The sequence below is a fragment of the Microcaecilia unicolor genome, chromosome 5 (genome assembly GCF_901765095.1).
Source record: "Microcaecilia unicolor chromosome 5, aMicUni1.1, whole genome shotgun sequence".
NCBI classification, from domain to species: domain Eukaryota; kingdom Metazoa; phylum Chordata; class Amphibia; order Gymnophiona; family Siphonopidae; genus Microcaecilia; species Microcaecilia unicolor.
In genome coordinates, this window is record NC_044035.1 from 261,984,441 (window position 1) to 262,003,437 (window position 18,997).

General features: G+C 42.4%; 1 protein-coding gene across 49 annotated transcripts in view; it reads right to left on the reverse strand.

Annotated features, from left to right (window-relative positions):
* ABI3BP (ABI family member 3 binding protein) overlaps positions 1–18,997 on the reverse strand; it is a 477,114-nt gene that overhangs the window by 139,145 nt on the left and 318,972 nt on the right. For 48 of the 49 annotated variants that reach the window (XM_030204105.1, XM_030204134.1, XM_030204107.1 and 45 more), the window contains 3 exons: positions 4,789–4,863; positions 3,486–3,545; positions 2,617–2,691 (listed from right to left, as the gene is read on the reverse strand). In XM_030204105.1, the coding sequence (XP_030059965.1) occupies positions 2,617–2,691; positions 3,486–3,545; positions 4,789–4,863 (210 nt within the window). The remainder of the gene's footprint in view (positions 1–2,616; positions 2,692–3,485; positions 3,546–4,788; positions 4,864–18,997) is intronic. The other variant, XM_030204108.1, reaches the window with a different exon arrangement.

The following is an 18,997-nucleotide window of genomic DNA, read 5'->3' on the forward strand; positions in this document are numbered from 1 at the left end:
GTCTTTTACCCATTGCAGTAAAAGGGGGCCTCAGCGCAAGTTGAAAACACTTGCTAATGCTAGCGCAGGCCCCCCTTTGCCGCAGCTCAGTAAAAGAACCCCTTAATCACCTCACTCGTCATTCCAATTTCCAGATCAGTTATAAATATGTGAAATAGCTCTGGTCCCAGTATAGATCCCTGTGACATTCCACTGTTCACCCTCCTCCATTGAGAGAAATGGCCATTCATTCCTACCCTTTGCTATCTATTCAATAACCAATTCCTAATCCACAATAGAACATTGAGGGGCATAATTGAATGAAAACGTCTATCTCCATGGGCGTTTATCTCCAAGAACGGGTTCGTGAAGGGGCGGACCGAACCGTATTTTCGCAAAAAATAGACATCCATGTTTTATTCGACAATTTGTGAGCTGGGCGTTTTTGTTTTTCAGCGATAATGGAAAATGAAAGCGCCCAGCTCAAAAACGAATAAATCCAAGGCATTTGTTCGTCGGAGGGGCCAGGATTCGTAGTGCTCTGGTCCCCCTCACATGCCAGGACACCAACCGGGCACCCTAGGGGGCACTTTTACAAAAACAAAAAAAAGGTTAAAGAGCTCCCAGGTGCATAGCACCCTTCCCTTGTGTGTTGAGCCCCCCAAATCCCCCTCAAAACCCACTGCCCACAAGTCTACACCATTACTATAGCCCTAAGAGGTGAAGGGGGGCACCTACATGTGGGTACAGTGGGTTTGGGGGGGGGTTGGACGACTAATAAGCATTAAGCAGCACAATTGTAACAGGTAGGGGGGGATGGGCCTGGGTCCACCTGCCTGAAGTCCACTGCACCCCCTAACACCTGCTCCAGGGACCTGCATACTGCTGCCAGGGAGGTGGGTATGACATTTGATGGTGAAAATAAAAAGTTGTGAAACATCATTTTTTTGTGGTGGGAGGGGGTTAGTGACCACTGGGGGAGTCAGGGGAGGTCATTCCCGATTCCCTCTGGTGGTAATCTGGTCATTTAGGGCACTTTTTGGGGCCTTATTCGTGAAAAAACAGGGTCCAGGAAAAGTGCCCTAAATTCTAGCTACAAACGCATACTTTTTTTCCATTATCGGCGAAAGGCGCCCATCTCTGTTCGGGTGATAACCATGCCCCAGTCCCGCCTTCACCACGCCTCCGACACGCCCCCGTCAACTTTGTATGCTTCTGCGATGGAGTGCAGTTGAAAATGTCCAAGTTTGGCTTTCGATTATACCGCGTTATTCGTTTTTGTGAGATAAACGTCCATCTCCCGATTTAGGTCGGAACTTGGGCGTTTTTCTCGTTCAATTATAAGCAGGATTGTCTCCTACCCCATGACTCTTTAATTTGCTCAAGAGTCTCTCATGAGGAACTTTGTCAAAGCTTTCTGAAAATCTAGATATACTACATCAACTGGCTCACCTTTATCCATGTGTTTATTCACGTCTTCAAAGAAATGAAGCAAATTGGTGAGACGAGACTTCCCTTGGCTGAACCATGCTGACTCTCTCCCATTAAATCACATTTATTTATGTATTCTGTAATTTTATTTTTTATAATAGTTTCCACTATTTTACCCATCACTGATGTCAGGCTTACCGGTCTGTAATTTCCCAGATCACCCTGGAACCCTTTTTAAAAACTGGCATCACAATGGCCACCCTCTACTGAGCATAATATTTGGTCCAACATATACACCAAATTCAGAAAGAGAGAGCTACAGAGTAACATACACTTTCTTTGCTGGTGTTATGATACTTGTTGCAACCATTTTACATTGATTTTATGGACAATTTGCCTTTTACTTTTTATCATTCTATTTTTGTACATGATTATTCACTATTGGAGTGCCTGCTGAAAGGGAGGTTTTTTATTTTAAAGACAACCATTGCCTCCAGTACTCTTTTTGCCTATTTCCATATTGTGCATATTATTAACATTATATCCATAAAGGTATAAACTCATTAGAGGGAACCCTATACATTCTGTGTGCTGTGAGTAGAAGTTAAGAGAGTAAAGGGTCATGGGATTTGGTATACTCCTTTCTGTGGTACAACCAAAGCAGTCTACATTTATTACATGCAGGTACTTTCTCTGTCCCTAGTGGGTTCACAGTTTTACGTTTTTGTACCTGGAGCAATGGAGGGTTAAGTAACTATTTGGCCATAGACACCACAAATTGATAATTTACCCAGGGTAAAAACTAATAAGGGGGCTGGTACACTAGTACATTCTGACTCTTTGTTATTTTTCTATGGCCAGTCTTCAAGCGAAGAGGTGAGTTCCAAAACCTGTTAAGTATGAAAAGCTGTTCGCTGCATAAATGCAAGTTTTTATTTTCAAGAATTCTAGCCAACATTAGAAAATTCTTTTCACTGAATACCATATACCTTACGAATAAATGCATTTTAGTACAAGTTTCACACATCCTAAGGCTATCTATAAAGGCAGTCTGGTTTTTTTTTTTATGTATGTATCAGGTTTTGGAATTCACCTCTTCAAGTGACAAAATAAATCACAATTGCCAAAAAAAGAGAGAAAAATTGCTGACATTCTGCTGTTGCCACCTGAAACTGTGGCACTTAAAAATCTGGTAAATATACCTACTATTTGTGTTCCCTGGCAGCCAGTTGGACTCATCCAATGGTTTTGTTCTGATAGATCCTTGGGTTGTTCCATCGACTGTTGAAGAGAAAAGAGTCAGAAGTGGCTGAAACAATTTACAACTGTTTTCATAATAGACACAGAAGACAAAGAAAACCAAGTCCAATGCTGAGCAACCCTGGCTGACAAAGTTTTGCAAGAGGACAGAAAATCTTTCAAAGCAACAACCGTCAAACCAAAGGCAGATACATTACATTTGAATCCAGTTTGGAAATCCCTACCTTCAAACTGTTCATTAAATCTTAACACAGTACTTTTCCTCAATAAATAATTCAAAGTTAAAAGTATGGAGATTATTATTATTTCTTTATCATACATCAGCATATGGTTCGGAAGTTACATTTTAAGTAAAGCAGTCTGATAGAATCTTATAATCACAATATATCTGGAGCTGAAATGTATCGCTCTGCCATTAAATCAGTGGAGAAGTAAAGGTCCATAAGTTCCTTAAACATCCACTGTAAATTAACCTAACAATATTAATGATCTGTCAAAAATGAACCATGACTCACAAATCTCACAAACCCCACAAATAATTGAAGGCAAAGCATATATATGGATTTGGAGCACTTTCAACTTTGATTCTGTTGAAAATTATCTCATCCATATCAGCTTGAGGTCAGTTTCAACAGGGTAAATCTCAGGCAAGAAATTGTTCTTTGGATGGATGGATGTATAGATGGATAAAAATATGCCATAGCCTTCCTTTATAACCTCAGAAAGATCTGGTCTTGTTAGTTGTATTGTATGGCAACAAACAGAAAAAGTCTAAAGCATGAAGGTCCCATGGCTACATGAAAGGCAGCAGTTACCTGGTCTAATCCAAGGTCTTGCAGATGTTCTGGGTCTAGGTGAACGGACTTTGTAGGGGCCTGAAGAAAAGAACTCAGAATTAATTGCTGCACTTCCAGGGACAGCAATGCCAGGTTATACTGAGCACACCAACCTTCGTGAAAGTGAAAATGAAAATGACCGGGTCGATATTTAAATGACCAGAAACAGTTCCTGGTTGGTTAAATCGCTTGTTCAAGGCTAACCAGTCATTTTCAGTGGTACTTAACTGGATGGGGCCGCAGAAAATGTCCAATTGGCACCTATCTCCAAGCTGACTATTATGGGGGCATTCTGGGGGTGGAGTCAGAACTTGGCTGGTTAAGTGCCGATATTCAGCACTTAAGCAGCCAAGGTAACCGCATAAATAGGAGCACATAAAAGTCAGTCTTATCTTTATGTGGTGCTCCATAGCCGATTAAGTGCTGAATATCATACGTGGGGATCCTTTTACTAAGGTGGCCTGCGGTAGTGTAGACGCATGTTTTGGCTGCGCACAGAATCATTTTTCAGCGCACCTGTAAAAAATGCCTTTTTTTGGGGGGGGGGGGGGGGGGGGGCCAAAAGTGGACATGTGGCAAAATGAAAATTGACGCATGTCCATTTTGGCTCTGAGACCTTACTGCCAGCCATTGACTTAGTGATCAGGTCTCACACGCTAATTGGGCAATAACGGTCAGCACACGTTCAAATGCCGATTACCACCCGCACACCAGAAAAGAAAAATATTTTCTGATGCGTGTGAAAAATGAAATTACCACCCAGGCCATGCGAAAGCCAAGTGATAACTTGGAATTGACGTGCGTTGGGCACACGTAAACACTTACACGGCTTAGTAAAAGGGCCCCTTAACTGGCTAGGCCTTAGTCGGCTCTGCAAACCTGAAATTCAATGCTAAAGCCCGCCCGTGGCCCAGCACTGAATTTCCAGGTAGAACTTCGGTGGTGGTCAACAGAACACTGAGCACTGCTGGCTGAATATCGACCCTGACTTTTTTGTTAGCTATGATTACTTTTTAAAGTTAGTGATGCTTCAGTTTGCATTATAATTGAGAAAAATAAGTAGGTGGGAGGGGAAAGAAAGCTGCATGTAGAAAGATTAAGGTTTCAACTTTGCAAGAGATCAGATACCTCATGAGGTTTGATTTGTACTCTGGAAGGCAATATAATGAAAGGATGCGAAAGGTGTTAGCACTCTGACATAACGCATTCTGATCCAAATGGAGAAATGAAAGTTATAGCAAATGTAGCAGTAGCAAAGAGAAAGTGATGTGGCCACATTTACCCAATGTTGCCTTAGGTCTTTGAGGAGGGACTGGTAGTTTAGACATAACAGGTTCTGTGATTATTCCACTGGGAGCTGTGGAAACAAATGCAGACAGTGGGGATCACCACAGTGTTACTCTGAACCGTACCGGGTATCAATGGCTCATTACAGTTTACTTGATCCTCTCTAGAATATCCAGATATGCAGTGCAAATATAAAACATTTCAAGGGAAAGGGGAAAGGATTACATTGAAATGCTTTATAAAAGCTATATTAAGAGTTCCTCCATCTGCCTTGGAAGCAGTCATGTATGATAATACAATACCTATGACATAGCATGTGCTGAACGTAGTCCAAAAAAAATGTCTGAACTAGAATGTACAGTCGCTTATGATTCTTTCAGACATCAGCGTCAATAGGAAGGCATAGGCATTGTCTAACAATGTTACTGCTTGAAGGAATTGTCCATAGTTAGGGGATCTCAGCTTTGATCCCTGAGGACCCACAGGCTTTTAGAGTAACCAACAGATGTAAAGTTGCCCAAATTTGGAGGAAACAAAAAGCAAAATAAAATTGAAATGTGCTAAAGTAAAAAACTAGAGTGATGATGATGTATGGTGAAATAAATCATAGTTTAATTGAAGTACTAAGATTTCCACCCTCTGAAGGTCCAAAAATGTTTTCTATATGTTAAGGAAATATATGATTGTACTGAGGGTATTAATTTAAGCTTCAATTCTTGGAGCAAGCACATGAAAATCAAATCAATAAGCATTCATTTTGGACATCTCGAAAACCAGGTTTGTTTCTGGTGCTTGAGGACTAGAGCTTAGAGCTTCTGTCTTAGCCGTAAAAGGATTACTTTTCAATAGGTGTTTGGCTCTTTATTTAGGCACCTAAATTTAGGTCTGAAATTCACCAACATTTATGAACCTAAGAGGCTCTTTTATTAAGATGTGTTAAGCAGCTAATACAGGGTCTACTGTGTATGTAGTAGACAGTAACACAGACCCATGCTACTGACTCCTGCATTAAAAAGACAGCTGCTGCAGTAAAATCTCTGCATTAACCGCTCAACACAGAAGAGGATGGGACATGGGCAGAAGGAGTGGCTGACTGTGGCAGCTAGCCTAAGAGTCATTATTGTGCTCTAGCTGTCAGCAATGCTGATAGCACAGCCAAACTTACCACTACCTCAAGAGGAGGTGGTAAGAGCAGTTGAACTATTGGCAGTCCAGTAGTGTGCCTGCTGTCAACCCAAGGTCTGTGGCAGTGCTCAAACCTGCCCCACAGATCCATCTCCCCAACAGTCCCTGTCATCCCACACAGCCACTGATCCCTCTCCTCGACTGTCCCCAACACCCCAAACAGCTGCCGATCTCTCTCCTTGACATCAATATACTGCTTTTCTGTAGTACAACCAAAGTGGTTTACATATTATATACAGGAACTTTCTCTGTCCCTTGTTGATGTAAATGATCACACCTCAGTCTCAGAGATTACACTGTTCTATAATTGCCCGTTCTCTGCCCATGCACCGCCCACCTACACATTATACGTATGTAAATGTAAGACGTGATCACTTACACCAGCCTTATTCCTGGTATAAATGTCTGCACCAAGGTGTGTGATACAATGTGCACAGATTTTAGGATTCTATAATTTACATAATATCTGTGCATCCTCCCCATGCTCCGCCCACACTCCGCTATTTGCATGTGATGATCCACACCAAACAGAAATCTCAAGGGGGTGTGGTTTGGGCGTGGCTTGGGTAGGACAAAAATGTACACATGCATTTCCCATGGTACACACATGTAGAAAAATAAAAGTGCTCAATTCAGCCAGGGCTTTACACAAGAGATTAAATGAGTCATTCTCTATAATCCCACGTACTTTATTTTCAGCTCCAAAACAAAATCAAGTTAAAATTGTGGCCTCATTACTTAATTGGCAGCACTTACAAAAGAGTTTGTAAAATGGTGCAGCTGCACATAGAAGTAATGCCGCATACACATGGAAGTTGTGAAATCACTACTTCCACGTGGAAGCTGTCAGATCCTGTGACGTAGCCCCCCCCCCCCCCCCCCCCCCCCCGGTACTTTAAAATCATCTCTACTCCAGTCTTTGCCCAGCAGCAGCAGCAGTGCTCATAGGCTGCCTGCAGCCTGCACTGGAACTTTCTCTCTGAACCTTCCCATCCTTCACAAAACAGAGATAATTTTAAGACATAGGTGGGGGGTGGGCAGGGGGCCATGTCTGACGGTGGGTGTGTACACTGGTCAGGTCCGAGCTGTTCATTTTTCGATGTGTATATTTGTGAAATTGCTGCTCCCATTGAACGTGCTGGTATTTACTTATGCACTCTGCAGGTATTTTAGGAAAGGCTCTGCATTAGCAGACTCTTCTAAAATAGCATCGGAACTGAGCACATCCCAACCTGGATGTCTCAATTCTGATCTTTATGATCTATATAAAATGAGTTTTTTTGGAAGGAATTCTATTAAGTGGCACATGTTGGAAGCCTATTCTATAAAGTAAAGTAAGCACCTATTATCCTATATAGAATATTCATGTAACTGGATATATATGGCGTACATGTTAAAGCATGTGTGCCATACAGCTGGTGTAAATGTTCATGCCTAGATTCAGGAAATATGCACATAATTTATAGCATTCTATATGGTGCCTGGAATAAACGGGACCCCTTATATAGTTTCAAAATACTTTGCAATCGTTTAGTCATTTAGTATGACCTTTGAAAATACATTAGTATAATGAGTTTTTTCTTTAGTTAATTCATGATTTGTGTTCAGAATGTCCTCCTTCAACCTTGACACATTCACAAAGTCCTTGATGCCACTGAACTATTGGCTCAATGTATTCTGGGGTTTCATTAAATAAGAGCTCAACTGTTATACGAGCTCAATAAGCTGGAGCTCCACCTTGTTGAAGAATAAAGCACTCAGAAATGTCTGGAATTTCAGGCAGAAGATTCTGCTGTAGTAGGACATTTTTGGGTTATTTGGAAGAATGTTGGGGGGGGGGGGTCTCTTTTTCGGGCACCATGTATAAGGTTTGTGCATAAGTATGTGTCCCACCCTTGCTCTGCCTAGACTGCACCCAGGTGAATGCTCACCCACAAAGTAACACTATCCAGGGGTGGACTGAGAGTGGTCTGGGCTCCCGGACACTGAGGATGGTCTGGCCCCTCGGCCCGACACCTCTCCTACAGCTACGCTGCTGCTCCCTTCTGCTGCAGCCAACGGACCGCTGCCAAGTCCTACCTGAAGGGCCCTGGTGGTCCAGTGGTCTCTGTGATGGGGGGGGGATCATGTTCTTTCCTGCCCACTATGATGCTGCTATTCCCCCTCCTGCCGGTGCCGCTGTGTTTTCAAAATGGCAGCCGAGACTTCCCGCAGTAGTCTTGTGGGTCTTGACAGTGTTGCAAGACTTCCGCATGGAGTCTCAGCCATCATTTTTAAAGTACGGCGGTGCCGGGCAGGGGGAATAGCGGCAGCACAATGGGCAGGAAAGAACATGTTCCCCCCCTGCAGAGGCCACTAGATCACCAGCGGTGCACCTTTAAAGGTAGGACTGGGGAGGACTGTAGTGTACGGCGGACATCCGGGCAGAGCCTCTGGGCCCCCTAGAGCGTCCAGGCCCTCGGGCACTGCCCGGATGCTCGAATGGTCAGTCCTCCCCTGGCACTATCAAAGATATGCGTGTACTTACGGATTAGAACGTAGCCAGATTATAGTTATTACAAACATATGTGTTCACAAACAATCACAAATGAATACTGGTATTTACATTTGTACTTACCATCTATTTTTAGACAGCTCCTTATAGAGTTACCTGCTATGTGTTTTTATTAAATAGCTTCAAAATAGGTGTTTACGTGGACTTCCAACCTAGGTGACCTGCTATGAAATTACCCTCCATGGGTCTATTCCTGTGTTTTTCTATTATTTTTGTGAGTGAGAGAGTTTCCCCTTGTCCCCAGTGGGAAGAAAGGTTAACCTTCTACACAATACTAAGGGACCCTTTAACTACAGTGTGCTAAGCAGGCAGCACATGAGTTAGCCCACAGGAATTGTTAACGCATGTCATAGAAACCGTTAGTACACTGGCATGAGATTTAAGAACATAAGAACACAAAAAAGCCATACTAGCTCAGACCAATGGTCCATCTAGCCCAGTATCCTGCTTCCAATAGTGGCCAATCCAAGTCACCAGCACCTGGCAGAAACCCAATTAGTAGCAACATAGAAGCCAACTTTTCAAAATGATTGGGGGTGCTGAATAAATGTATACATGTGCAAGAAGTCCTGGCATGCTGCTCAGAGCCAGAAACTGCTCAGAGCCAGAAACAGCAGCAGTCCATTTATTTGGCTGGCAGGGCTTGGTATCCCTGCCAGCAAAGGTAAAGGAGTTCAGAGATGCCAAGGGTGGCCCATCTCAAAGCTGGAGATTTGCCACCGCTATTCTGCAGATTGAAAGCGAACGAGTGAGGTTTTTCTTGTGGGCTCCAGTCACGTCTAAAACTAGTTCTGGCAGACATGTATTTAAAAACTGACATATACATAATACATCCAAAACTTAATTATCATCTTCTCATTTCCCTCTTCCAAAATTCCAGACTGCAGCTGTACAGTTCAGCAGGACCCAAAGCAGTTCAAAACAAGTAAAGTCAGAAACACAATTTACACCTAATTACTCAACCACCCTTAGGATTCACCTATGGGTTTAAAAAGCAAAATTATATGCATGTAAGGACTGGATAAACAAATTACAACAAAGTTTAAAGCAAATGCCCTTAATATGTAATTATTGGTAGCAATAATTCACATAGCAAGCAACCTGAGCCAACAGATTTATTTTCCATTGAACATAATTAACTTTGTATGAACTTGGCAGCTAATAGTGTGCTGAATTGAACAATGTTGGCACATTTAGACTGACTCTGGACAGAGCTTCTACATGAGAGAAGTCCTTCTCTCATGTGAAGTCCTTCACTCATTATTCAATACCTGTCTTTGAAATAGTAGTAATAAAAAAGGCAAGTGCATTTTTGTACTATAACACTGCTATCCACAAAACAAAAGCAGCAAGTTTCCACATGCTATCTTTTGTTGTAGACACAGGAAAAAATGTTAAAGCTCTCAGGTTTCAATCTAATGTTTTCTTTTAATTGCATTTATAATAGTAAGCCATTGTTAAGTACCTGATTCTCATAATGTTATGTTAACATCTCTGCACGAATACAAGGAGTCCCTATAACCAGCTTATCCCAATGATACACTGATTTAAAATTTTTGGACAAATTAGTACTCTAACCGATGAAACCAATACTTCCTCTGTTCTGTGTGCATCCCTATGCTGCACAAGTTGGCATGTTTAAGTGTGAGATCAAATAAAAATGCTACCAACAATAAACTCTTGTTCTGCAGAAGGAAGCTGCCCTTGGCCTGGGCTCTGAAATCCAATAATACTGCCTTTTGTTTACCTTTCCTTTTCTAGGTTTCTCAGCAGGGAGGAGATTTGAAATGAGGAAATCTGGTCCTGATTATTGTTGGTTACTGAACCATGCGGGTCACACAGAGCAGGCCTTGGGAGAGTCCTGGAGCCTGGAGGAATGGACTGCTGTGCTCCCAAACCTCAAATCTGGGTGAAACACATGGACCTCCTAAAACAGCGAAAGGGTTGCATCTTCTTTTTTTTTTTTTTAATCTTTTTTCAATCTTATCCACATACAAAATAAAACCACCAACAGGCAAAGCTGGGCTAGGTCCCAGCCTGTCATGCTGTCAGAGGGGAAGCTGTTCCCAGAAAACAAGAAGACCGATGATCCGCAAACTCCAATGTGGAAACAAACAAAGCAGATCAGTAGTAGGTATTGATAAATCTTTATTGTAGGGTATCAACCTAGTCAATCCATTCAATGAATAGTTAAGCTCTGGAACTCATTGCTGGAGGATGTGGTGATATCAGTTAGTGTATCTGGGTTTAAAAAAGTTTTGGACAAGTTCCTGGAGGAAATGTCCATAGTCTGCTATTGAGACAGACACGGGAGAGCCACTGCTTGTCCTGGGATTAGTAGCATGTAATGTTGCTACTATTTGGGTTTGTGCCAGGTACTTGTGACCTGGATTGGCCACTGTTGGAAACAGGATACTGGGCTAGATAGACCACTGGTCTGACCCAGTATGGCTATTCCTATGCAGGAGCAGAAATTCCAACGAGGTGGACAAGAACAGCAATATCCCGCAGATAGTCTCAGGAGCAGAGGAGGAGTGAGAACAGAACCAGGCTTTTCAAAGAACAGACTGAAGACATCCAAGGTTTGGAATATAAGGTTTATTGAGGGAGGACTCTACAAGGTACCCTGTTTCGACACATGAAGTGCCTTCTTCAGGAGTCTTGGTACTTAGTTTCTAAGAATTAGTAGACAAGACTTTTTCTAGAATAGAATCTCTGATGGATTACGTACTGGTCTTGAAAAAGACCCTTGGTGCGTAGTGTAAAATGTGGCTGTTAGATGCCGCTGGCTGAATTCAAAGTGCAGTGTTATAGAATACTGGAGATGTGCACCCAAATTGTGCACCAGAAATTATACCTGATTTCAGCAGTCATAAGTCCTGGCGCTCAAATTTGAGCACCAAAATCGACACTTAGTGCTAGTCTACAAGGCGCCCTCCTCTTTGAGCGCCATTTATAGAATTTTCCCCTGTGTGGATCCATTTATCAGGACTCCGGGCCCGCCCTCGCTCACGTTACCACATGTGCTGTCACTGCTGCAGATGGTGTAGACACATTTTGTGCAGGGTTAAGATTATTTCCATGTGGAAACTATAAGGGCAATTTTGTATCTGGGTGGATACAGTTTTAGGCACCTCGGGCACATAGGTGCACAGAAAAGCAGCACTTATGTGTGTGTGTATGTGCACAACACACTATTCTATAAGATAGTGCTATGGTGCATAACTGTGAGGGAAGTCTACATATAGGTGGAGCATGGGAGGTGCAAGGGCCTGTCTCTAACTTACGTGTGCAACTTATAGAATCAAATAAGTTACAAGCACTGCATGGCATCCTTAATTGTGAGGCAGCAAAACATAAGAAACAGTCTTCGCAAACAGTGTAGATGCAAACAAACACAGCAAAGATGACAATGAAGCAACACAGAGTCAGTGATCATGTTATAAAACTTTAATTCAAAACAAAGCATGACTCGACATGGGCCTATGTTTCGGCCACCAGGCCTGCATCAGGAGTCCATTGCCACTATTTAAAACTGTACCCAAGTTACAATAAACCACATGATAAGAAATAAATGTTAGCATGAGTGCTACATGCACTTTCACTTTCAAAGTCGCTTGGTGAGCTCCAATCAAACGCATTATCAACACCATCACTGACTGTGTGTTGCTTTGTTGTCATATTCGCTGTATTTGTTTGCATCCTTAGTTGTGCCCATTTATGCCTTCCATTGACCTGGCATAAATGGAAGTGCCTATGTTTAGGCGAACCAACATGGGTTTATGCTAGTATTCTATAACGGAATCAGGGTACCTAGATGCTGTTATAGAATAGGCACAACATACACAGCATTGGGGTGCCTTAAAGAAGGTGCCCTGATGTGGACTTGCCCTATGTATGGGAAGAGGTTTGTAATGCTTATAGCAGTTTCCGCACAAGCTTTGAACTTAATGAAAGTTCCCCTGGATTCTATATATGGTACTCAAAATTGCTTGTGGAAATTTGGGCGCACGCACAAATTCTGTGCACAATTGAATTGAATAACAAACCAATTAGTGCTGATAATTGGGCACTAGTAATCAATTATCTGCTCTGATGGCAACAATTAGAATTTACAGGCACATCTTGCCAGGCATATTCTATAAAGTTGCATACAAATTCTAGTGTGCAAATCTGAAAAGGGGATGTGGCCATGGGAGGAATGGGCGGATCATGTGCATTCCAATAATTTGCACGCATTGTTATGGAATACACCTGATCCGTGACTTATTTAGGTGCAGGGATTTATACCAGGTTTCAGTTGGTGTAAGTCCTTAGGTGTGGATCCTGGTGGTAGGTGCTATGCTACAAACAGCGCCCAACTCGGACCTCTGTTTATAGAATAGCGCTTAGCGCTCCTTTGTTTCAGCACCATATATAGAATTGTGTCCATTAAGTGCAAACTTTTATCACTCTTTTTACTAAAAAGGCTCCTAAGTATCTCTAGCAGCATACTAGAAAACCACAGCTAACTAATATTTTATTTTTGTCAAAGAGAAATCTGTCATTTAAACCATTGGAAGGAGAGGGACTGCCACACTTACAGGTACAAAGGAAAATTTGAACTAGCAACAGAGAAGCCCATTTTAATTCCAGGAAACCCTTGGAGGCAATGGAAGCCGAAGGGACATCTGGAAACTCCACTGTGGAGTGTATTTTTGTTGGATTGCATAATTTTGAGAGACTGTAATTCTGTAAGGGGATTTTTATTTCCTACCACTTTACATATTTGCTTCAGTAAACTTTATGGAATGGGATAATACATCTGTACGTGCAGAACTTTGTTTGAGCAACGGTGAAACTGATTCCTTCGATTTTAGAAGTAAACTGCTTCTCCTCCATCTGAAGAAAATTGGGACTGCATCGATTTCCCTGGCTTCTGCAGGTCACAAAAATGTGCTCCTTTCATTATAAGAAGACTCTGAAAGGGGATATATTCTGCTATGCACAATGGATTCCTAGAAGCTTATTTGCTAGGAAAAGGCAGCATGCAGAACTGCCTCAGAGGAATAAAATAATCTTCAAATGAGAAACTGATGAACTCCAGATCAATGACCAGGTTCTGCATCTGGAATTTCAGATGTTTGAAATGTTTTGGTACTGAAGGCAAAAAGCTTTCATGCTCTGGTTAGAATTAGAAGGACATCATGAAAACTTAACTAGAATCTGCCTTCTTGAACTCCAAGGTTGCAGTACAGTCTGTGTAGAAGTGGCTTGCTCTAGCGAGAAAATAAATCTGACATGAGACCTGTCTGGGCATGGTTCCATTAGAAGTCTCAGGTCTCAGAGCTGGAAATTACACAAGCCGAGACGATACTGATCTATGGTAAAGGAATAAGGAAGGGGAGGATGATCTTCAGACAGAGGAGACAGGAGCTTGTCTGTTTCATGTCCAAGAAGCATCAACTGCACTGGCTGACAGGATACACAATGGACAACAGTGGAAGGACAGAGCATGGCTCCATAGGATGAATTTCAGATGATTTCAAGCAGGTGCAAAGTACACGTGTTAAAGTATTTTCATACTTTCCATTTTGTGGTCTAACCCTTTTCATTTTAACCAGCACAAAGTGTGTGTGTGTGTGTGTGTGGGGGGGGGGGGGGGTAATTTTCAATCTCCTCTTTTTTAAAACATATATATTTACTCACAAAAAAAAACATTTCAACATAGTAAATGTGATATAAATATGCATTCTTGATTCCAATCTACATTTGCCATTTTCGGGACACAGACCATAGAAGTCTGCCCAACAACTGGAGTTGCTGTCAAAGTACCACGCCAGCTAACCAGATCTTTCTTTTCCCATTCACAGAACACAGACCATAGAAGTTTGCCCTGCACTGGCCTTACTTCCCAATACTGAGGATGCTGTCTAAATACGACTCCTACTCATCGTAACACATCAACAGCCATGAGGTCATTTAACTCCTGTCTTGATTTGAACATTACTTCCTTGACATTTATATGATACACCCTCCCCCCAAATTTTGTATAGGTCACCCAAAGTTAGGCACGCAATGTTGGGTATGGATCACAGATACTCAGTTAAAGATGGTGATAACAATCAATATTTGGCCATAACAAGTGGTAATTGGCAGTAATTACTGGTTACATGAATATGCGCTCTGTGCCCCTATTCTATAACCTGCATGCCTAATTCATCTTGCAACTCCATAGGGGGTGTGGCCAAGGGAGGAGCATAGGTGGAGCATGATCCTTTCGTTAACTGGACATCATGCTGGCAGTCAGTGCTATAATTAGGTAGATTGTATAACATGTGCCCCATTGGTGCTTTCACTGTTGAGTCCTGTAAGAATTCACTGATTTAGTAATATCATTGGTATTGACTCCTGAGGCAGGCCCTTGTAGACGAAACACAGCCCATGTCTAGTCATCAATACCTGCTGTGAATCATTGATATCAGAATAAATTGTTGCACCACACTATTTGATTTTTTGGACTTTTGTGTTACCTTTGCTGTTTGTGTTTCTGTTTGGGTGTGGAAAGCCTAGTTCTTCTTTTGCTTTGTTTGTTCTTTGGGGCATGATCATTTCCAGGATTTAGGTGTGGAGTTATAGAATACTTCGGTTTCTATGCCCAACTGACAATAGTTAGGTGCCATCATTTACACCAGCCTTTGGCTCTTTTCACTTATGTATGTTATGGTTGGTCTTTATTTACTGTATATATATTTATGTGTGATTTTTACCTACATATGTATATTTGTTTTTAGACTCCTGATGCAGGCCTGTTGGCCAAAACACAGCGCTGTGTCGAGTCTTTTTTCAATAAACACTTTTTACCTCAAGATTGTCTGTTCAGTCTCTGGAACCCATGGTCCATCACCCACTTTTCTCTTTTGTCTGTGTATTCCCGTGGGGCCTTAGCGTTCTCCATGCATGCAGATTTCTTTGGGCCTAATTGTGGGTGCCATTTACTGAATCTACTCTACAGGGTGTAGGATGAACAGTAAGATATAGAGAATCTAATATTGAAAAGGGATGGGGATGGGATTTGAAACAGTGGCGGCCCTACCATTAGGCCCACTAAGGCAGGGGCCTCAGGTGGCACCCTCCCCTTTCCTCCTCAACCCTCTTCCCCACATTTACCTTTTTTTTTCTTTTCCAAAAGGCAGCAGTGGCAGCGGCAGTGATTCCCATAGACTGCCCTGCCACTAGCACCAGCCTCTTCTCCCTACTGCGTCCGCCTCTTGGCATAACTTGATGTAACACAGTAGAGTGGAGAGGTCAGTGCTGACGTTAGGGCATCCTATGGGACTCACTGCCGCCTTTTGTAAAAGAATAAAATAAGGTAAATGAGGGGAAGAGGGTTGAAGAGGGAAGGGGGGAGATGCCAGACTGGGTGCGAGCGGGGGAGGCATCATCTCATCCCTGCCTCGGGCGGCAGATTGCCTTGGGCCATCCCTGATTAAATATACCACCTTTCTGTGGTAACAATCAAAGCAGTTTACATATTAAATACAGATACATATTTTGTAACTGAGGCAATGGAGGGATAAATGACTTGCCCGTGGTCACAAGGAGCTATAGTAGAAATTGAACCCAGTTCCCTTGGTTCTGAGGCCATTGCACTAATCATTAGGCTAGTCCTCACACAGATGGGAGCTTATTGCTCTTGAGTGCAAAAGATTACAAACACTTTGCAAACTGTTGGCAATGGCCCTGGTAAGCCAATGAACTTTTGAGATCCTTAGAGATATGATATCCTTTAAGATCCTTACTTCCTGGAAGCAGCTAGGTGAAACAATGGCCATCACTGGAACTGGGACAAACATTTTCTTCAGTTAACAGCAGTTCATCAGCAACTTTTTCAGAAGCTAAGCATTTTTTTGTGCATATATACAGTGGGGGAAATAAGTATTTGATCCCTTGCTGATTTTGTAAGTTTGCCCACTGACAAAGACATGAGCAGCCCATAATTGAAGGGTAGGTTATTGGTAACAGTGAGAGATAGCACATCACAAATTAAATCCGGAAAATCACATTGTGGAAAGTATATGAATTTATTTGCATTCTGCAGAGGGAAATAAGTATTTGATCCCCCACCAACCAGTAAGAGATCTGGCCCCTACAGACCAGGTAGATGCTCCAAATCAACTCGTTACCTGCATGACAGACAGCTGTCGGCAATGGTCACCTGTATGAAAGACACCTGTCCACAGACTCAGTGAATCAGTCAGACTCTAACCTCTACAAAATGGCCAAGAGCAAGGAGCTGTCTAAGGATGTCAGGGACAAGATCATACACCTGCACAAGGCTGGAATGGGCTACAAAACCATCAGTAAGACGCTGGGCGAGAAGGAGACAACTGTTGGTGCCATAGTAAGAAAATGGAAGAAGTACAAAATGACTGTCAATCGACAAAGATCTGGGGCTCCACGCAAAATCTCACCTCGTGGGGTATCCTTGATCATGAGGAAGGTTAGAAATCAGCCTACAACTACAAGGGGGGAACTTGTCAATGATCTCAAGGCAGCTGGGACCACTGTCACCACGAAAACCATTGGTAACACATTACGACATAACGGATTGCAATCCTGCAGTGCCCGCAAGGTCCCCCTGCTCCGGAAGGCACATGTGACGGCCCGTCTGAAGTTTGCCAGTGAACACCTGGATGATGCCGAGAGTGATTGGGAGAAGGTGCTGTGGTCAGATGAGACAAAAATTGAGCTCTTTGGCATGAACTCAACTCGCCGTGTTTGGAGGAAGAGAAATGCTGCCTATGACCCAAAGAACACCGTCCCCACTGTCAAGCATGGAGGTTATGTTTTGGGGGTGTTTCTCTGCTAAGGGCACAGGACTACTTCACCGCATCAATGGGAGAATGGATGGGGCCATGTACCGTACAATTCTGAGTGACAACCTCCTTCCCTCTGCCAGGGCCTTAAAAATGGGTCGTGGCTAGGTCTTCCAGCACGACAATGACCCAAAACATACAGCCAAGGCAACAAAGGAGTGGCTCAGGAAGAAGCACATTAGGGTCATGGAGTGGCCTAGCCAGTCACCAGACCTTAATCCCATTGAAAACTTATGGAGGGAGCTGAAGCTGCGAGTTGCCAAGCGACAGCCCAGAACTCTTAATGATTTAGAGATGATCTGCAAAGAGGAGTGGACCAAAATTCCTCCTGACATGTGTGCAAACCTCATCATCAACTACAGAAGACGTCTGACCACTGTGCTTGCCAACAAGGGTTTTGCCACCAAGTATTAGGTCTTGTTTGCCAGAGGGATTAAATACTTATTTCCCTCTGCAGAATGCAAATAAATTCATATACTTTCCACAATGTGATTTTCCGGATTTAATTTGTGATGTGCTATCTCTCACTGTTACCAATAACCTACCCTTCAATTATGGGCTGCTCATGTCTTTGTCAGTGGGCAAACTTACAAAATCAGCAAGGGATCAAATACTTATTTCCCCCACTGTATTTTTTGGATAATAGGATCTGAATAACAGTCAGGAAGGAAGGTAATTTTTTTTTTTGTTGCTGTGATTCTGAGGCTTTTCCCTTCCTCTATATAATCATAGTTACAGAGAAATATAATATATGGAGTACTTTTGATATCCTATAATGCTATACATGTAGGAATTAAGAAAAGTGACCAGCTTTATCTGAGGATAGGCAGAGCAGGATGAAAGGCACAGGACAAGGGAATTTGGAAAAAACAATGTAACAGAGCACAGTAAAAGTGAGTGGCTTCAGAGAAGTATACATTTTCTCTTCAAATTCATCACACTTTATTCCCATCATTATCTTTTTTGGTTCACTTTTATCTAGTAATTTCAATATATTTGCAGATAAATGCCTTCCTTCCTTTCCTTGTAAATACCTCTTTACTTTGATGAAAAACATTTGTTTCCCCTCCCTGCCCTACCCCAGAAGTCATGCTTCACCCGTTTTTGTAAGGAGTTGACTTGGAATGCATATATAACAAGTAACCGCAGCGCTGCTTTGATTCACAAGGTTAGAGAAGAGATTCCCAAAACTCCAGATACGATGATGCCCTATAACCAAAATATCAAAGCATAAACTCTTCCACCAAGAAAAAAAAACTAATGAGGGTAAAATTACACATCCAAAATGTGGAGGAGACGAAGAGTCAGGGCTTATATACACATTTTTGGGAAGTGTAATTTTACCCTCATATTATTTATTTATTTAGATTTGCTCAAACCTTTTTCAGTAGTAGCTCAAGGTGAATTACAATCAGGTACTCTGGGTATGTCCCTGTCCCTGGAGGGATCACAATCTAAGGGCCCTGTTTACTAAGCCGTGCTGTAGGCGTGCTAACATTTTTAGTGCGCACTAATGCTAGAGTCACCCATGTATTCATATGGGTGTCTGTAGCGTTAATGTATGCTAATTTTTAGCGCACGCTAAAAATGCTAGTGCACCCTAGTAA